This window comes from Anabrus simplex, chromosome 1 (genome assembly GCF_040414725.1).
Source record: "Anabrus simplex isolate iqAnaSimp1 chromosome 1, ASM4041472v1, whole genome shotgun sequence".
Taxonomy (NCBI): Eukaryota; Metazoa; Arthropoda; class Insecta; order Orthoptera; family Tettigoniidae; genus Anabrus; species Anabrus simplex.
Window position 1 is genome coordinate 213,371,517 of NC_090265.1, and position 22,168 is coordinate 213,393,684.

General features: G+C 38.3%; 1 protein-coding gene across 2 annotated transcripts in view; it reads left to right on the forward strand.

Annotated features, from left to right (window-relative positions):
* Positions 1-22,168, forward strand: part of eIF4B (eukaryotic translation initiation factor 4B) — a 212,811-nt gene that overhangs the window by 178,125 nt on the left and 12,518 nt on the right. The window contains exons 10-11 of one of the 2 annotated variants that reach the window (XM_067158454.2): positions 3,995-4,148; positions 17,056-17,125. In XM_067158454.2, the coding sequence (XP_067014555.1) occupies positions 3,995-4,148; positions 17,056-17,125 (224 nt within the window). The remainder of the gene's footprint in view (positions 1-3,994; positions 4,149-17,055; positions 17,126-22,168) is intronic. The other variant, XR_010861597.2, reaches the window with a different exon arrangement.

Here is a 22,168-nt window from a genome sequence, read left to right on the forward strand (position 1 = left end):
TCGCACGCTAGCACTTAAAGGGGAATCTTGTCATGGAGGCAAAAATGCAAAGGCTGCTTAACTGTTTTGTTGTGCTGTAATAGTGACGAGTCGGGCAAACCTATCCCTATCGTCATAGGCAAAGCAGCGAAAGCAAGATCCTTGAAGAACGTCAGGAAGTTACTAGTACAGTACTACGCGAACAGTATAGCCTGGATGACCACAGACTTTTTTTGTATTTTCTTCGTGGACTGGATGTCTCTGTGGGTGCTCAAGCAAGAAAAATAGTTTTGTTTGTAGATAACTGTGCTGCCCACCCAGAGGAACTTTCTTTCTTTCTTAAGAAATGTGAAAGTTATTTTTTATCCCCCAAACCGTATCAGTGTCCTCCAGCCTCTGGATGCGGGGGTGATTAAGTGATTCAAAGGGTACTTCTGCAAGCAGCTGGTGCAGAGGGCTGTGTGTATTTTGGACTACGGGAAAGAAGTGAAGATGAACTTCATATTCTACAGGCAATCCTTTTTGTTGTGTCAGCATGGTTCCACGTTTCACCTGCCATAGTTCAAAATTGTTTTAATAACTGTGGCTTTAGTGAACCCAGACACACACAATCTATACCAACACTGTCAATGAAGGAAGAACTTATCATTAGTGAGGACGGGAGAAGCTTGCGCCAAGGAATGTTAACTTCGACTCGTACGCTATAGTCGATAGTGAGCTCGCCACTTATGGCGTAATGAGTGTAGAACAGCTATGTGATGAACTGCTACAACCAGTGCAAGTGCCTTATATTTTTTAAAATTTGTATGTTGTGATTAGCCTACTTGTTTATGTGATAACGTATGTTTATTTACATGTTTTCAGCGATATTTTTTAACTGCCACAGGTAGGTTCAGGTGAATTGCACCAGTAATTATGCCTATCTTGCAAGCCTCATTTTTTGCCTGTTTATTGGTTTAGGAAAAGAACATCGATGGGAAGTACTGAAGCCTAAAACTTAGGAACAGTGCGGTCTTGAATTTAATATTCCGTGCAATAAGTTCATAATAAAACATTATTTTATTGGAAAACTAGTTCCATCGTACCTTTTTGTTGTTTTTATTAAATCAGTCTTGTAATTTATGAGACTCGTCAGATAATGATTACTGTAAGTAATTGTATAATGATTACTGTAAATAACTCTATCTATTCCAGTTAGATTTATTAAAGTTAACAAATAGAGGAAAGAGTAGCTACCGTAGTCATCAGTGAGTTATACTGTTATACAGTGAGTGATACTGTTGTTTTCCCGATCAGCATAATTACTCCAATACACTCTCTTTGTTACCAATTTGCAGAAATGGTGAAACTGGAGTCTCAGATGTGGTTTTAAATTTCTTAGGGTGCTATTCATAAACTTTCACTAGTCCTACTTTAGTCCGGACTAAGGTTGAACTACCTACCTACCAAGAATACGTTATTCATAGACCTGTATTATGCGCGTACTAAGAGTCTGGAGATCATCCTCGCAGATTGCTGCCAAACTTTGCAAATTACTTGTGAGCATGCGCAAAACGGAGCACGGCCGACTTGATGTATCGTTTTAGCTAGCGCAATGGAGATCTTGTTGAACATGTTCCGAGACAGCAGTAACAACTGAGCAACAACTCGTGTTCATTTCGTATTCATATGTACAGACCTGACTGATAATGGACGTCAAAAAGAATATTTGGGAAACCAACTGGAGCCGAGAGGAACAATTATTCTTCTTTTTTGTGTGAAGAAGAGATTACCAGCGGTGGAGAATAAAATCTACTTCCGCAAATTCCATTATAAAGAAGATAACATTCATTTTCTTCAATTTCTTGTAAACATAATAATGCAATGACTTTACATTACTTATAAGTTGTAAGTTAATAAAATAAAACTTTTATGGCATTGGACAATATCATCGACTGATTGGGTAAATGTTTTCATTCCAAACTCGATATGGGCCTGATCCAATAGGGATATGTAAACTTTCCGACATGCTTGCATTCAACAAATTAATCTAAAAAGCCACCTAATCGATACTTTATTTCTTTAGCCTTTGGCAAACTTAAAAATACATTAACAAACACAGTACATGTTTCGACCACTTAGTGGTCATCTTCAGCTGTATATAAAAATCTTAGATGATAACGTTTAAAAGCAAGCACATTGGATCTTATAACTATATCCCATGGGAATCCAAAAACTATTGTTCTAGATGCTTTAAATGAATTGGAAGATGAATTTAAAGCATCTAGAACAATAGTTTTTGGATTCCCATGGGATATAGTTATAAGATCCAATGTGCTTGCTTTTAAATGTTATCATCTAAGATTTTTATATACAGCTGAAGATGACCACTAAGTGGTCGAAACATGTACTGTGTTTGTTAATGTATTTTTAAGTTTGCCAAAGTCTAAAGAAATAAAGTATCGATTAGGTGGCTTTTTAGATTAATTTGTTGATTAAACTCATCGATACGGCCATGAAGTGGACAGCTTGCAATGCTTGCATTCTACGTCATGTATGTACGGGTACGGTGAAAGAAATAGGCTGTCTACCGTTTCTTAAGATGGGATCAGAGTATTAAAAAGGTGTGGAAAAGAGGAGAGAACAAATACGAAAACCTCTTCCAAGGAGGCTTATTTAATAACAGCATATTAAAAGGTGGTTAAAATACAAGACACTACCGGGCTGAGTGGCTCAGATGGTTGAAGGGCTGTCCTCTGACCCCAACTTGGTAGGTTCGATCCTGGCTCAGTCCAGTGGTATTTGAAGGTGCTCAAATACGTCAAACTCGTCGGTAGATTTACTGGCATGTAAAAGAACTCCTGTGGGACAAAATTTTGCCACATTGTTTCTGAAACCCAAAAAAGTAGTTAGTGGGATGTAAAGCCAAATAACATTATTATTGTTAAAACACTAGACAACAAATATGAAAATACTTGCACTGGGATGCATAAAAGTATCAACATATTATTGCAGATCACACTCTTTCTAAAACAAATGTTAGCTGAACATCGTTTCCTGGTCACACTCTACAACTATGTATTATTTGAAGGTTAACCTTTGCCATGTTCGTGAGATTGACTTCAATGCGACAACACGTTGATCGACTTAGTCGAAACCCGAAGGTGTGAGTTTCAACATACGCGCAATACAGACTCTGATCTTGATATGTGGCACCGCTGAATTATACAGAAGCTTGTTCCCGGATTTTAATTTTGCCTTTACGACTTTTTCAGTATCCATACCTGCGTTTCCGCTAGGCAGATGTGCACAACGTTAGTCAACTTTACACTATTATGTTTCCTAATCCGTAGGTAGGCTATCGTGCGACAAATATTTGCTACCCCACTGTATAACTCAACACACAATTCATTTTTAACTTCTTAATGGAGGGTGAAATACAAGCACAAACAGGCTTACTGGGTTATTCAGCCATATCACTGAAAACCGGCAAGAAAATTGAACTTTCTTGAGGTTAACTGCTTGCTCCCCAAAAGTTTGGAGTTAAGTTTGTTTTTGTGAGCCATGCCCTGAGACCTCCCAAAAATGCATAGAAATGAAGTTTTAGAGAAATGTACATTTTACTGTATTCCCAACCATGTATGAATAATTAATTGATTACATGTGGAAATCCAATTTAAGGCTAGGGTATTCGTACAGACTGAGATCTCTTTGTATTATTCAGAATTCTAACAGTACGTATATCTACAGTTTAAAAAAAAAAAAAAAAAAAAAAACATTTATTTCACATTCATTGCAAATGATACTCACTGAATTAGAATGTGGTCTAGATATGCAATGAATGATTGCTTCTTAATTAGATTGAACCAAATCAATGTAAATTTTCTATAGCAAATGTGATGTTCTTAACCATTTTAAACCTGAGGTAATTTAAATAATGTTATCAGATATTTGCATACTCAAAAACTTTTGAGCGTTCATTTCCAGCTGTAAGGCTTTTGGTTTGAATGCGTGGTCTTCTTTAAACCATTTGCAGATGAACGTGATGATCGGGGGCGAGATGGTCGTGGTGGTCGAGGGCCTCCTTCTGGACCAGCAAAAGGTGGAAGTGGAGGTGGAGATAGGAGTGGACCACCTCCAAGAGGAGGTGGTGGCGACCGGCAGAGGGGTAAAGAAGTGAAATCAGAAAGGTAAAGCTTGGCCAGAGTTAGGATCTGTGGACAAATGAGCTTCATTAAAAATAACCAGAACTGCACTATATTATTCTTTGCCATCAGATATACACCGATATATTCAACGTATGCCCAGTTTCACCAACCTTTGTCGAGGTAGATGATGATCGTTACATTTCATGGTCCATCAAATCCACTTTTTACGTTTCTTCAACATCCATTTACACTGTTGATCATCAAATCGTTCCTCAACTTTGAAGATTGGTTTTGTGTTTGTCAACTCACTTGACGATCCTCAAGTTAATTAAAATGGCGTCTGTGCTGTAAACATATGGTTATGTTTATTGGAATGTAAATAATTATATGGAAAGAACTGTTTATCCTTTGTGAAGGGAAATTGCAGAGAACATCAATTAATATTGTGCTCATTTATATGTTTAAACTCAAAGTACAAAATGGGAGAGAATTTCAATGCTGAGATTATATATATATAACTGTTGGAGAACCTTGGACCTGAACGAGTAATTATGGAACGAAATGACCATTTCCACACGATGGACGATTCAAAATCTGTTATGAGGTACAGACTTTCTAAACAAGTTAATTTGAATTTACTAGAACAAATTGAAGCAAGGCTTGAATATCCCACTAACAGGAATAGACCACACACTCCTATCCAGCAATTGCTTTTGACAGTGTGTTTTTATGCCACTGGTTCTTTTTGAATAGTATTTGGAGATACAAATAAGAGTTTCAAAAGCTACAATAAGTAGATATCAAGAATGTGTTTGAAGCAATCGTCTTTAATACATCACTATTGCGCTCAACGCATAAGAAAACTGCCGGCCCCGTGGTGTAGGGGTAGCGTGCCTGCTTCTCGCCCAGAGGCCCAGGGTTCGATTCCCGGCCAGTCAGGGATTTTTCTCGCGACCTGAGGGCTGATTCGAGGTCCACTCAGCCTACGTGATTAGAATTGAGAAGCTATCTGACGGTGAGATGGCGGTCCCAGTCTCAAAAGCCCAGAATAACGACCGAGAGGATGCGTCGTGCTGATCACACGACCCCTCGTAAAATCTGCAGGCCTTCGGGCTGAGCCGCGGTCGCTGGGCAGGCCAAGGCCCTCTCGTGGGCATTAAGTGCCCTGGGGTTTGGTTTTTGGTTTGACATAAGAAAACTCCAGCCAGCTCTTATTCCAGGGTAATTATCGTAGTTATATTTTTACGTAAATTCAAGAAGATGCCAATATGTAATCAAATAGCTCGTCGATTTTTCATAACTATTGATTGACGTCTCCACCTAACGTATCGCTTCAAAATCGGAAATAGTAGATTAAGCTATATCTTAGTTCTAAGTTGTATAGTATTTCAGCAAGCTATGAATACACCTCAATATAATTATCTAATTATTGTGATGTATTGGCAAAATGTGTTGGATAATAGAACAAAGTGAAATAAATGTATTGAAGATCCGTGACACCTCATGACAGGAATTACCTTATATTTGATGCAGTATCTGTCCCCGTCTTAGATGTTCCTTCTGAGAATATGTCTGTAAAATTTCAAACGTCTTTTCCTAAACGTATCGGAGATTTTCTTTGGTTGTTGGTACAGGTCATAAGATTTCGTTATCAAGATTCCCCCTGTACAGACTGGTCCAAAAATTTTCCTTTAAATTTTTCTTTCTTGCTTTTCTACATCTTTAATCAATGGTCTCTCCTGCCAGCGGTCCATGTTTCAAATGCATATAGTGCTTCAGGCTGACGCAAGTGCTATAAACGGATGTAACTTGAAAATAATATTCACTCACCCATGGGTAAATAATGCAAGAACGAGCTCGAATTATTATTATTTTACGATTATTATTATTATTATTATTATTATTATTATTATTATTATTATTATTATTATTACTAGTATGTATGGCTATGAAGTTTTACATCCAGTTAGTATTTGTATTATTATTATGATACGATTGCGTTGTTTGTGAGGTTATGTGATTAAACATGTGCTGTACATAATTATTTATATGAGTTCGGTTAATAGAAATACCTGCAAATTAATATTATAATTTATTCTTGCCTGTATATATAATTCGTAATCCACTATGGTATTTTGAAACACACTGTAACTTCTAGATAATCTCTAAAACAATGGAGAATATTCTGTACATCATAATCTATGCATTAGGCACTCTAGAATCAACTTGAAGGTATATTTATTGTAATGTAGCATTCTAGAAGCCTGGCCGGGCACATCTATAAGGAGGTGGTCTTGATGGGAACGACGAATTATTGGTAAGGGAGTTATTGTTTAGTAGAGTTATTGTGTAGCAAGAATATACTTTGACCTCGTGACATGCACTGGTTGCAGTCTCCTTACTGAAATGACAGTCAGTTGTTTTTAAAATGGCGGCTTTGTTGATGTTCTTGGAGTGAAGTGTTTTGTTTGTGGTAATGGGATTAAGAGCCGCTTCACACTAGGCGACTGGAATCGGCGACCAGCCGCCCGTGCTTGTGAAACATTGTTTTAAATGTAGCTCTTCACACTGGGCAACTCAGTAGCCGAGCTACAGAAAGAAGCTCGGCGACCGACCTTGCAGTAGCTCACTCCCGCTACCGGTCGCCGAGGCAGATTTCGCAACCCGGGCTGGCGACAGCTGGTGAACCATTGTTTTGTATTGGAGTCTTCACACTAGGCGACTGTGTAGCCCGGCTACTCGTCCTCTTTGCGCTCCATTCAAAACACCCTTCAGTGTCATTGTGCATTTCAAGTTCCTTCCCGTTTTGTATTGTGTTTCAGAATATTACAAACTGTACTAAATAAATATGTTACATTCAGTATGAATGATTTAATTATGTAAACTGAGCAACGTCCATCTGGAACTTAAACTGTGACGAATAGGCTACAGTAATGAAGTTGAGAAGAGAAATACATGGTATGAAGTAATGCCACAGTTTTTCATTGACTTTAAAGAAAAAACATCCCAGGAAAGGAACGAGCTTTGTAATTAAAATATTACAAATATAAGCGACAACACTTCTATTAAATATTCAATATAAATGAGATTTTGCTGTCCGACCTTTTTGGCTGTACGCTCAGCACAGCGTCCTTCGGTCCAGAGGGTCCTGGTTCGATTCCCGAACGAGTCGGGGATTTTTTAAATTTGCTTTAGGTAGCACCGACACGTACGTCTAATGGCGATGAGGGTACAGGAAAGGGATACGAGTGGGAAGAAAGCGACTGTGCCCTTAATTAAAGTACAGCCCTAGCACTTGACTGGTGTGAAAATGGGAAACCACGGATAACCTTCTTCAGGACTCCCTATAATGGAGTTCGAACTCACTATCTCCCGAACGCAAGATGATAGCTCCGTGCCACAAACCGCTCGGCCGTTTGCCGGTCGGGGATTTTAATCTCGTATGGTGCCACTGCCTCGGGGACTGGGTACTTTTGTTCGCCTATACACACCACACGCAATAGTAAATACATCGCTCCGTAAAATTGGGTCATATGCAGACCTCGATTGGGAAAAAGTCAGGCAGAATAGAAAGATAATGGAGAAGATTTTGCCAATATAAGGGCAGGCAGCACATTTTTTATTATTCATTAAGTTGTGGAGAGAACGATATTTAAGACACCTTGTTGCGAGCGTTCTTGATTTTACTTTTAAAATGAATGTTGAAGGGAATCAACCAACAATTTTCAAAATGAGGCTGTACGAACAACTTTAGTACCGTCTTCTCAGTAGTCTACACAGAAAAGTGAAGTGCCGGTAACTATTTAAAAAAACCTACGAAGCTTTCATTCTTTCTTTTCTTCAGTATAAGAGCAGCAAGAGACACTCCTCTGCCTGAGAACTCGTTATAAAAACTGTCACTAGGCTGGGGAAGGCGGCTGAGTAGCACGGCCGGCTACCGCACGGTGACACGGAATTCACCTGAGCTACTCTGTGGCCGATTCTGGTCGCCGATTCCTGTCGCCTAGTGTGAAGCGGCCCTAAGGTTATGTGTGTGTAATTTGTAAATAGATATGAATGAATAATTCTGTACCAACTGACAGCATCTCGTGTGCGTCTTTGTGGATACATTAACTGGCGACATTGGGACAGGACGTAAAAATTTACGAGGGAATACAATTGTAGTAGATCAAAATGCAAGTCATACTAGAGAATATGTCACTGAAACAGCTCAAAGACGAACTTACCAAGAAGAATCTCCCGACGAACGGGAAGAAGAAGTCGCTACAGGTGCGACTACGGGAAGATCTCATGGAAAAAGGAGTAGATCCTGAAAAGTTTTCCATTGAAGTCGATGATGATTACGAGACAGAAGAAGAGGTAAATATTCCCAAGATGTGTTCTAACTTAATGACTATGATTCAGGCACTAAATGACAAAAGTTCATAGGAAATTAGCGACGTCACCGATCGATTAACGCAGCAGATATCGGACATCGGGTCAAAACTGGGACAGGTTGACCAGATCAATAGTATAGTTAGCCAGCTTGAAGGGGATATCGTGGACCTCAAGGAGGGGGTGGAAGCCCGGGTTTCCGGCATAAAACAACAGTACTAAATTTTACACTATTGAGATTCTTCCACCGTTTTGATACTTTATTTCGCCTTTTGGCAAATTTTTATTTATATGTCAACAGTACATGTTTCATTCCTTATTTAGGAACATCCTCAGCTGTTATAGTGGCTTAGGTGAATGGTTGAGATTTTAAACACATAGATTTACAAATACATTGATTCACTTAAAAACTAAATACGAATTAAGATAGATGATATTAAAAACAATGTGGGGTTAGTGTGTTACTGGTATGAGAGCAGATGATTACATGGTTGATTGACTTAAAACTATGTCTATTCATTAGAATAGTTGTTCAAAAAATTTTTCACTTTGTTACATTAAAAGTCTGTATGCAATTAAAATTTTTTTAATATGTTTAACTTCATAACATTGTTCGAATTGTTGAAAGTTTTCCTTCCTTTTCTTCCAGGTAAGTTGTTGTATGTTGTGTGCTTGCTTATAGTGCTTTTGATTGAGTCTAATGTGGAAACTTCGGAGCTGATTGCTGATCTATTAATGTGAAGGGAGCCTCGTTTCAAATTTCTGAAATGAAATAAAATACAGTAGTGGGAATTTGTTCAAAAGCATGTGTCTTTGTGTAATAATAGAATGTATAAAAAAGTTCCTTTACCTTGCTATAGCTGAATTCCGATTCTACTGTGACCCTGGAGGGACGTTTGATGCTGCTTTGCGTCTGGTGAAGTAATGGTGTCTGTATTCCGTTGTATGCTCCTCCCTACGGGGAGGTGGGGCTGCGGAGAGGGGAGGGGGCGTGTCGGTTACAGTCAAGGCATCAACTTTAGGAGGGCTGGGTAGAGGGGATGTACAAAATGGTGGAGGCTCTGTCTTGTTTATCCTTCTACTATTTGTATTGTGTTTTTTGCCTAATGCTTCGAGACTTGATAATGTCCCTTCAAATAAAGGGTTTCGATTATCGATAGTTTCATTGAGGTTATTGTCTTGGTTACTTTTTTGTTCTAAATAAATATATAGATTTTCTAAAGTATTAAGTAGAGCTCCTTTGTTTATTTTATGTAATATAGTTAAGTCCTGCTCTATGGTTGTAAATTGATGTCCCGTTAAACTCATGTGCTGGCCCATCGCGGAAATTTTTTTATGTCTTTCGGCATTGACATGTTCTTGGTATCTTACAGTAAAACTGCGCCCAGTTTGTCCGACATAGATTTTTGCAAAGTACTCAAAAACTTTAAGTTAACACCACATCAAGTAACATGTTCCTTCGATATCAAGGACATGTACACAAATATTCCAGTGGACGAAACAATAAAAATTATCAGAAAGAATCTCAAGAACATAATCAACTCGGCATTCCAGAAGTAGAGGATTTCATTTACATACTCAAATTCATTACGAAACACAACTACTTCACTTTTAATAACAAAATATATAAACAAGAAGGCCTCCCAATGGGTGCTCCTGCTTCGGGCATTTTAGCTAATATTTATCTCGACTACCTAGAACATACCAAAATAATAGGACACATAGAAGGTCTTAATTTATGGATACGCTTCGTAGACGACATTTTTGCCGTAATAGATCAAAAAGGGAATAACAGTGACGATATCCTCAATAAATTAAATACACTTGATTCCAAAATAAAGTTCACACTAGAAAAAGAAAAAGAAGACTCAGTAAATTTTTTAGACATAAATGTAACACGAAAAAAGGAAGAGTTTGTCTTCAAGATACATAGAAAACCTACTTTCACTCCCATCACAATAAAGAACTACTCATTGCACCCAGAATCGCAAAAAAGGCCAGCTTATTACAGTTACATATACAGAGCGTTTAACATACCCCTTACACACACAGAAAGAGAAAAAGAACTGCTCTTTATTCGCAAACAAGCCTAATATAACGGTTTCGAACCAAAGATAATAAACAAAATAATTGGTAAATTCAAACAAAAATTACAAACCAATCTAACACCCGAAACAAAAAAGAAAGACAAATACGCTAAGTTCACATTCAACAACCCCAACCTATACACAGTAACCAAATTTTTTAATCACAACAGTGTCAGTTCCCTAGGTAAAAACAAACACTCTGAATCAGGGGTTTATAAATTAAAGTGTTATCAATGTAAAAAAAAGTTATGTCGGACAAACTGGGCGCAGTTTTTCTGTAAGATACCAAGAACATGTCAATGCCGAAAGACATAAAAAAATTTCCGCGATGGGCCAGCACATGAGTTTAACGGGACATCAATTTACAACCATAGAGCAGGACTTAACTATATTACATAAAATAAACAAAGGAGCTCTACTTAATACTTTAGAAAATCTATATATTTATTTAGAACAAAAAAGTAACCAAGACAATAACCTCAATGAAACTATCGATAATCGAAACCCTTTATTTGAAGGGACATTATCAAGTCTCGAAGCATTAGGCAAAAAACACAATACAAATAGTAGAAGGATAAACAAGACAGAGCCTCCGCCATTTTGTACATCCCCTCTACCCAGCCCTCCTAAAGTTGATGCCTTGACTGTAACCGACACGCCCCCTCCCCTCTCCGCAGCCCCACCTCCCCGTAGGGAGGAGCATACAACGGAATACACACACCATTACTTCACCAGACGCAAAGCAGCATCAAACGTCCCTCCAGGGTCACAGTAGAATCGGAATTCAGCTATAGCAAGGTAAAGGAACTTTTTTATACATTCTATTATTACACAAAGACACATGCTTTTGAACAAATTCCCACTACCGTATTTTATTTCATTTCAGAAATTTGAAACGAGGCTCCCTTCACATTAATAGATCAGCAATCAGCTCCAAAGTTTCCACATTAGACTCAATCAAAAGCACTATAAGCAAGCACACAACATACAACAACTTATCTGGAAGAAAAGGAAGAAAAACTTTCAACAATTCGAACAATGTTATGAAGTTAAACATATTAAAAAAATTTTAATTGCATACAGACTTTTAATGTAACAAAGTGAAAAATTTTTTTGAACAACTATTCTAATGAATAGACATAGTTTTAAGTCAATCAACCATGTAATCATCTGCTCTCATACCAGTAACACACTAACCCCACATTGTTTTTAATATCATCTATCTTAATTCGTATTTAGTTTTTAAGTGAATCAATGTATTTGTAAATCTATGTGTTTAAAATCTCAACCATTCACCTAAGCCACTATAACAGCTGAGGATGTTCCTAAATAAGGAACGAAACATGTACTGTTGATATATAAATAAAAATTTGCCAAAAGGCGAAATAAAGTATCAAAACGGTGGAAGAATCTCAATAGTGTAAAATTTAGTAATTAGATTTTGATACGGAAAATGAAGCTGATTACTTGCAAAACAAAAATAAAACAACAGGTCGAGGGGTGGATTTCTAACATCGAGGGAAATTTTGAATGCCGCATCTCGTCTGTCGAGGGAGGTGTATTTCTGCTGTTGAAGGAAGGATAGAAAACCGGATTTCAACCATCAAGGGAGATGTGCAGAATATAAGGGAAGGCATTCTTCATGCAGTAGAAAATAGATTGATTCAAATAGGATATACTGCCACACCTCTAACCGCCTCAAACCTAACCGGCTGTACAGGACACCTAGACCCGAAGGTGATTATAGAGAGCCTTCCGGAATTCCACGGGCGACTGGAGGAGAATCCGACTAGCTTCATCGAAGGCTCGTGTAACTGTACAACAGGGTTACAGATTTCATTCATCATTTATTTTTATTATTATCATTAATTGAGCCGATTAATTAGATTTTATATTCTGTTTTTCATCATTTAGACTGTAATAATTAGGTATCACGCATATTATATTATTTAATCATTGGATAAGGGAATTTTGTTTGTAATTATTCTGTATATTAATAAGCGAGATTTGTTGGTTTGAGATGTAACTGTAGCCAGGAGAGCTGGCATATTATTTTGCGATCTAGGCTAGGTTTAACCGAGACTGTGTTAGGCAAGTAAATTTTCCTCTGACACATGCTATATAGTCATCGTTTATAAACGTGGTCAAGCTTTAAGACACATGACTGATGACAGTGCGTGGTCATGTGGTTTCGACCGAGTGTCTGCATTCGCTAGCTACCGTGTGTGTTTGTGGAAGGGATGAGAAGATAGTAGGGAAATGAGTGATCATTACGAGTTTATAAAAGTAGAGGTAAGAGGTAAGAGTGGTGGTCTGAGATAGGAAGTGGTCTAAGTGTTCTAAGAGGTGTTTGAAGAGGTCTTAGAATCGTTGAAGAGGTCTACGAGTGGTGGTTTGATCTGAGTAGAGACTGGTACTGGGCTGATTAGTGAAACATCATCTACTTGTGAGGAGGGACTTCACAATGCGTTTGAATAAAGTTTTCCAATTTCTACTTATAAATATTGAGTGGACGTAACCGCATTGGAGGTCACTACACTCGGAAAGGAAATGTTGGTCAACTTCGGGTTACATAAGAAGATAACAGCAGACAGCTTCCAAAGGTTTTTTCAGGAATTTCAAGTTCGAGAGTGGTGTGTGCAGACATCAGGTAATTACAGCATCCGATATGTTATGCTTTAATAACATGAAGAAGAATGTAATCAGCGGCGATATCATATTTCACTTCAAGTTCATGCCAATAGTTTTTTTTTTTTTTAATTTAGTTAAAATTTTCTGCTCCTGTAACAGCAAATCTTACTGGGTACATTTTTGTGTCAAAATTAAAGTAATGGCAATGCTAGTTCATTGTGACGTAAACTATAGTCATAAATTCAGTTTTCTTTTAATAGTAAGTTATTCTATTTCCAAGTACAATCCTCAATTGTGGAAATGCAACCATAATCTACTATTGTCCTGATCCATATTCCTGTATAATGCCAGATGTGTGAGTTTATTATCTCACGCCTTGAGAATAATTGAGATAAGAGGCATGCTCTCCGAATTTTGTTGTTTTTTACAGCAACTGGCGCTTAATAAATGTAATGTATATTGTGTGAAAGAGATTAAGGTGTAAGAGTAGTGGTAGGAGTAGTCACAATTGGTCAACCTATTGGGAAGGACTAATTTACCAGAGGACATCTTCGTGCAACTCATCAAACTGTGATTAAAGGGGCAAGCCTCTATTTGGTGGAACTTCTTGAAGGGTTTAAATCTAAACTGGACAGACTTCAAGAGGGAATTCACTAGGTTTAATTCTGAAGGGGTGAAGAGCTCCGTGAAAAGGAAGGTACTGACCGGCACAACACACTGGCCTGGAAACTAGCGCCTTCGTCCTACAGAAGTACCAACTCTTCAAACATCTGCACCCGGAAGGAAACAAAAATAAGATCCTACCAGATATCACAGAGCTACTCCACGATAAGATTCGACTCCTAGTGAAAGTATCACAATCAAATCCTTTAATGATCTACGCAGAATCATCGCCCAGCTGGAGGAGGAACACAAGGGCAAAGCTGTGGAAGAGCCCAGTGCAGTTAGGAAGTGCTATAGTGTGGAAGAGCGGGACAACTGAAGAACAAGTGCCCAGCCTTGACATAAGAAAACTAAGTCCGGCCCATTCTGAATTGAAAGGGGTCAAGAATGCGCCTCAAGACCTGACAGATGAGCAACCCTGGTCGAGTAGAAGAGGGCAACGAGAATTTTTCAGCCATACTCGACAGCCAAGCAAGCCATTCATTTGTCAACGGGACTGTTGGCCAGATTACTACCGCCTATGAAGTGTCACCACCTCGGAAGGGTAGTAGGAGCAGCGGACGGGGTAACCTATTCCATCCAAGGGCAAACTAACCTGACCATATGTATGAGTATGCCTATTATAATTGACATTGCAGTGATTCAGAACCTGATACCTGACATCATATTAGATCATGGAATACAAGGTGATCCTAGACTATGCAGCTCATGAAGTGTTTTTGGGAAAAGACAGATGTCTGAAGGTCGCCTGGCACGATGGAAATCTCCAGACTCGCAAGGATACGGAAGTTGACGTAAACCTGGGATATATCCAGTTAACACATCTTCGACCGAGTGTAAAAGAGGAGCTGAGACACACCTTAAAGGACTTTCTGGAAGTCGTCGCCAATAAAATAGGACGGACTACCACGGTAACGCAAGCCATTGAATGCAGTGCTTCCACACCCATCAAGCAACGTCCATAACCAATCAACCCGGATAAGCGCAGCTTTATTACATGTGATAACATTCATTTTTGGGTCCGTATTGAAAGTATTTGTATTAAATAACACTAGAATGTTTATATTGTTCTCCCACCTATTCAATACAGTACAATACAATAATAAGTTAGGACTTTGTCCTTATCACAAACTCTTCCCACAAATACTACTTCATAAAAGATGGCCTAATGACATCTCAGTGTTTTCCAAATTTGTACGTTCCTCATTGCAAGATGTTTCATTCCAGGCTTATGTCAATGTCATACACCTGTCAATGTCATATGTTACATACACATGTTATGTGAACCTCTTAGACTGATTCTGATGGTTCGGGCAGCTTCCACTTCGAGCGCTAGCGCTGTGCCACGTCCGGGGAGCCATCTGGTGGCAAATGAACGTACAATTTCCACTTCTTTTATAACATCTAAATTTAAAAAGTCATTCTTAAAGAAGCATTTCTCGTGGACAGTCGAGATTTTCTTGTGATGACGCAGAGCACAGTTCTCTGCGAGGGCCAATGACCTTCGATGTTGGGCCCCTTAGAACAACAAGCGCCGGGCTGAGTGGCTCAGACGGTTAAGGCGCTGGCCTTCTAACCCCAACTTGGCAGGTTCGATCCTGGCTCAGTCCGGTGGTATTTGAAGGTGCTCAAATACGACAGCCCCTTGTTGGTAGATTTACTGGCACGTAAAAGAACTCCTGCGGGACTAAATTTCGGCACCTCGGCGTCTCCGAAGACCTTAAAAAGTAGTTAGTGGGACGTAAAGCAAATAACATTATTAAAACAACAAGCATCATCATCATCAAGTTCTCAGTGAAACGTAAAGAATTTCACCTTATTTTCTTGACGCGGCATAAGACCAAAAGCCTATACAATATCTTGCCTATATGATTTTTAATGCTGAAGATAACACTAACACCCATCCCCCGATTCAGACGAATTAATCAGTTAAGGTTAAAATTCCCGACCTAGCCAGGAATTGAACCCGGAGCCCCTTGGACTGCAAAGATGTGTTGATTTTTATCGGGAAAGATAAGCAAGAGGTTGATTGACATATAAGTTAGCTGCACTAAGTGGTTACAGTTTTAGTTAGGTTAGAACTGTATTTATTTGCATAAAATAATTATGAGGAAAAACTTGTTTGATTCCATTTATTTGTTCAAGGCTTTTTGTGATCACATTGTTCTTATTGTGTTGATTCATTTTGTTCTTAATGTTCAGTGCTGGTCACTGTGACTCCTCCCTTAGAGTACGTTTATGCTGCAGCTTCGCTGCTGTCACATGGATGCTTGCTCTAGCACGTCTCTGCTGACTATGGCCAGACTGGTTACCATGGAGCTTTTACCCTGCAGCATTCCCACACTCACGCTGCTGGCAGTTCTCACTTGTAGTGGAAAAGTCATTTTGTGAACATGTTCTCATCTGAGATTGATAGTTCCGATTCATCAATGGTACATGATATAAAGAAAGAGAATGAAGTACGGAGTTTACCCTTTGAATCCCTTAAAATCATATATTTAATTCAAGTTAAAAGCTAAAATCGTATTAAAAATACACAAAGATGGATAAAAAAACCAGCCATTAGAAGGAAAGTATAGTTAAAATATGAATTAAAACAAATTGAAACTTCACTTTAAAACACGATAAAACAAGCCACTAACCATCACAAACCGGGTGACGACGTCTACTGACTGCTCGTTTTCTCCTTATTCCATAGTTTATCTAGTTTGAACCTTTTATGGTGATTTGCATACCGCTGGCTCCTAATTGCATTTTGTTCGAAGACAGCCGATATCATTTCTTTAAAATCGTCACCCATAACAGAAACGAAACAGTATAACACAAGACAGGATCAGGTTCTGATAGCTAGTGACAGCGGAACATCTGCATAGAGTGCAGAGAGAGAAGAGCGGGTGACCTTGAGAGAACCAATCATGGTCCAAATTACAGGATAGCCGGCGATGTGCCAGGCTCCGAAAACAAACTCGTTTTGATGTGTGAGGATAGTAGCCAGTAGCATAGCGACAAGCCGGGCTGCAGAGTAAAGGCACCGATTGAGATCTATTGGTTTGTTTTAGTCGCCTAACATTGAGCAGCGAGGCCTGGCGATGTACCAGATAAACGTACCCTTAGTGTGCATATTATCATGTGTAGTGGATCTCAGTAATGTTTTTATTTGCTTCTTATTCTTATTGACATCCCTTATTTTTTAGAGAACCGAGAAAGGATAGCGGTGGAGAAGATGCTACAAGAATGCCCAAATATCATGAGCAAGAAGTCCCTGTAAGTATATACTGACTTTTTTGAAGTTACATGTAACAAGCTTTAACAGCTTCATTTCAAGTAATACCAATCCCGTATTGACTATAATCAAGTAGTGAATATTTAAGACAAACTTAAATATTATAACCAAGTGGTCTGCCTATTCAATACAATATATAATTTATTATATTTAGTACATGTTTTTCTCCCTAAGGGACATCATCGGGTATAATAAATTAACATTAATATAACACAATACAAAATAGATATTACCGTATTTACCCAAATAATGCCCGCACCCTCATTTTAGGAAGGCTCATTTTGAAAAAAAATTAAATGAACTAAAATTCATTCCATCGAAAGAGTAATGTAGGCATAAACAAACATTTCGTATGACTCCGCGAGGTCCATGTGGTCTTTACGCAAATATGAACATGTAAATTTACGGATATAGCTACTTTGCCTGAGATGATAAAAATAGATTATCATTGCTATGAAATATATTTTCCATGAAAATAAGCAAGTAGGGCTATTTGCGTGACAGGTATTTCATTAATCTGAACTTGCATTGGGCTCAGTTCCCAGTAGATGGGAGGATTCGTTGTCTCTTGCATCACTAGAATCCTCTCCTAAATTACTTATGGGGCTGTACCTTAATCAAGGCCACGGCCGCTTCCTTCCAATTCCTAGGCCTTTCCTATCCCATCATCGCCATAAGACCTATCTGAATTGGCGCAACGTTAAGCAAATAGGAAAAAAAAGAAATTACAAATTCATCACACACCATGTCTAAAAGACTTCACATGTGGTCTCTTTTTACTTGGTGGTGGATTTTTTTTTTTTTTTTTTTTTTTTTTTGCAGTGTAAACACTTGAAACAGATACACTGGCACATTCCGATGTTCGTCTAAAATACTCCTCACACGTGGTCTCTTTTTACCGTCTTGTTACTAATACACCCTGTATAAACCTCCAGTGTATACATCTGTTATAGTTATTCATTGAATTGCTTATACAGACCAGGAAGTATAGCAGCGAGTAGCAAAAAAAAAAGAGTGAGCAGTTTATTTTCGTGTAATATAATCGTGGTGAAATATTCGACTTATCCATTCAACATTGAGGGATTGGACGATAACAATGATCTTCACGATATTTTAAACATAGAAGACATACACCATTTAGGGGTTATGGAGGCTAGACATCTTTGTAAAGTAAAACACCTTTTTTTTTTTTTTTTGCTTTATGTCGCACCGACACAGGTCTTATAGCGACGATGGGACAGGAAAGCCTAGGAATGGTAAGGAAGCGGCCGAGACCTTAATTAAGGTACAGCCCAAGTATTTTCCTGGTGTGAAAATGGGAAACCACGGAAAACCATCTTCAGGGCTGCCAACAGTGGGGTTCGAACACACTATCTCCCAGATGCGAGCTCACAGCTGTGCGCTCCTAACCGCATGTCCAACTCGCCCGGTTGAAACACTTTTAAAGAGACGGAATGACAATGAATAACTATAAAAGAAATGATGTTGGGCGAATTTTGTGTAATAATGTGTTACTGCTTAATAGACTTTTGAAATTACGAGTTTATTATACATTATCTGCCTCTACAAAGATCTTTCTCAAATATGAGTATAAAAAGGAACATATTCCTTGTCATAAAAAATGGTATAACTTGAAAACCGTTCGTAATATGATTTCCATACTTTGTAGTTGAATACGCAGATATATGATGTATAAATGCCTAATAGAAACTTTTTGATTAAACCTTTCTTTTAGTTACAAAACGGTTTTTCCTTTCTCCTGAAAAGTAAGGATATTTTAATGTGTACCGTTTTCAACACAGCGATTATGTTTTCCGTACTATCCCAGTTAGGATTTCTTGATCTTTTCTTAAGCTTTTCCATTTCTTTCGTGGCATTCATTACACAAGCAAGCTGGAGAAATGTTGATATCAATACAAGCCAATTTCCAGCTGTCTCACTTTGTGTTAAGATCTTTAGAATTCAAATTACCAATAGGGAAGTCAGCATCTCTCGGTAAGCAAATGCCGTTGAAATGGTTCATACATATATTCCTAAACAGAACTTGGAAATTGTGGTGTCTGTTTACAGGAACGAAACTTAAGATGATCACATCTTTTTGATTTTTCTATATTTATCAAAGGGTTTAGAAGGAAAGAAAACAAAAAAAGGTAAAAACCTATTTTAATTTAACTAAAGATACTGCGTAATGAAACCTCCATCTACTGAGTAGAGTAGAACACACTTATATTTGAAGTAATCTTAATAGTCTGTACTTTCTAGATATATTCTTAAACTGCACAGTAACTGGTTATCCTGAGAGATGATCGCCTCCTTCCTCACTCTCAGCTTTTTGATGAATCAGTTGATCATTTATTTATTTTAATTAAAATATTTTGAAAATAGTTATCGCAAATAAACTCTCTGCGAGAGCCAGCAGTACCAATGATCTTGTGGATGCACTTCCCTAAGCAACACTCCCATAACATCGTTTCTTTGATAACATCTCCCTACAGTCAAGTTACTGTCAAACCACGGCTCACCCAAGAAAAAAATTGCTTTGTCCTCTTTCTTGAAATGCTGTATTGTAACAAGATACTTTACATGCCAGTCAACAATGTCACCACGTTCTAATAAAAGCACACGTTTATTCTGACCTCTTCCACACCAAGCCCATGCCCTTCAAAACATTATGGAGACAAGCTGGTCCCCATTTTTCAACCAATCTTTAATCGTAAACTAGCGATGAGTTTGCAAATGGTGGGGAAAAACTTCCATCACAGTGTAGAATTCTTCAATCACATCTCAAATAACACATTTGTCAAAATCATCCACTATGATCTTGCCGTTTCACTCAAGTTACGCATATGTGCACTATGGACTATGCAAGCAGCAAAAGACGAGTGACTCAGTGTGATGAATGACAGCATTGGCCTTAAGTTGTGCCGTTCCGAGTTCCCTGAGCAAGTCATTACAAGCCATACCAAAGACCAAACTATGGAATGGAGAGCTTGTATCATTGTGCACGCACTGTATACAGTAGAAGTCTATAGCGAGAATTCATAACGGCGAAAAATTTACTCGCTATAGCGGATTGCCATTATATCCGATTTTTTGTAAAAGTTGGGAAAACTTGCATACACATTAAATTCAGTATGAAATGGCAATCAGTTTGTTCAAAATTTGAATTTTCATGGATAATATCCACAGTGTGGCTTACTTGTTTGTTGTTTTTCGAAATCCGATGCTACGTGAAAGTGTGTGTTTAATTTCATTCTGAAAAAGTATATATTACCGTATTTCTCCGAATCCAAGACAACCCCCACTTGTTCCTTCAAAAAATTATCACTCTTAAAAAGTGCTTTGTAAAATCATATGAATGTCTTTCTTATACAGTACGCATATTTAGACTGTAGACGCCGAACATTGGCTTTAGTTATGCTGTAATTTTTTGTGTCTGTACAATTAAGCTTTATTTCAGTGGGTTTAATAACAATTAACTTAAAATTGGGCTAATAATTACGCAGGGAACTCGTTGAAAATTTGCCGGCAATACACATTCCACGCGTCTCTACAATACGGCGATCCATCAGGAAAATATTCTTGCTTACTATAAAACTGTTACTTTCACTCAGCATCAGATATAACTGGCTGCCGCTACACACACGTCTTGCTCGCCAGATTCGGCCAACTTCAGCGGCTAGCGATGTATAGGTCTTAATCGCCGGACTTTGAAAGTCAACGAACGAGTTTATTGCGCCGCGGTATGACAATTCCGCCGGACTTTGAAAGTCAACGAACGAGTTTATTGCGCCGCGGTATGACAATTCCGCCCATGCATTTTTGTGCACATACCTCACAATTTCATCTTCGACTTCTTTAAAGCGTCCTTGTTGTGGGCCACTGAATGCATTTTTTGTGCAGTACGCATTTTTAATGCCGAATATTGGCTTTAGTTAGGCCTGTGCCGTATTTTCTTGCGGCTGTACAATTATTATACATTTCTGAGTGTTTAATAGCCATTAACTTAAAATTGGCATCATAACATCGACGAGAACCCGTTGAAAATTTGCCGGCAATACCTGTTCCACATATCTTTACAATAACACGATCCATCACGAAAATATTCCTGCTATCTATAAACTTAATTTTACTAAGTGTCAGGTACAGCAGACGCGTTATAACTCTGCTAGTGAGTAGCCGTGGCCTTTCTAAGAATTCGAAGGCTCGCATGTTTGATGCCATTCTGCAGATTTGAGAAATGTTTTTGTAGAGAATAATAGAATGCCATTCTCTCTCTTCACTATTTCCCGAGATCCAGTGACGTTACATATACGCACTCTACAACCGGTCACCGCGGCTAGCGATGTAGGCCTATGATAAAGAGGTGGTCGTTTATTGTCAACGAGTTTTTGTGCGCGCGCGTGCGGAGGGGTGAAAAGAAACAGCGTGGTTACTGCGGTAGTTGCCAGTGCTGTTCATTGCTATCAGGCCACGAATGCAAAACGGCCCTTGATTTTTCACATGAGATTGTGAGAAAAAAACGTAGTCTTGGATTTGGAGAAATACGGTATCACTCCAGAGGCTTCTGTGGCAAACATTTCAGTTTTCTTTTTCAAACAGCATCACCTAACCTACATGTTACAAATTTCATATTTGGTCCGTATTGAATAGGTTGATCCTAATAAATTTTAGTAATATCTTAAATTGATCACCTAACCTAACCGTATATGCATCATGAAAACCTATTTGAAACACATGTAGAGAAATGATAACCACCTTGCTAAAAATTGACATGGGAATAGCTTTCCGAAATTTAACTAGATGCGAGAAAATATAAACTATCCTCTGAAATCAGTGATGTACCCTGTCATATCTTGAGGTGTATCACTTTCTTACTTAATTTCAGTATATGATATAGCATTAAAATCAAGAGACTTTATTTCAGTATATGGTATACCATTAAAATCAAGAGATAGTTTACTTCAGCCTTTATTTTTAACGAGTTAACAACTGCTATCGGCCACGTTATGTACGCATTTATT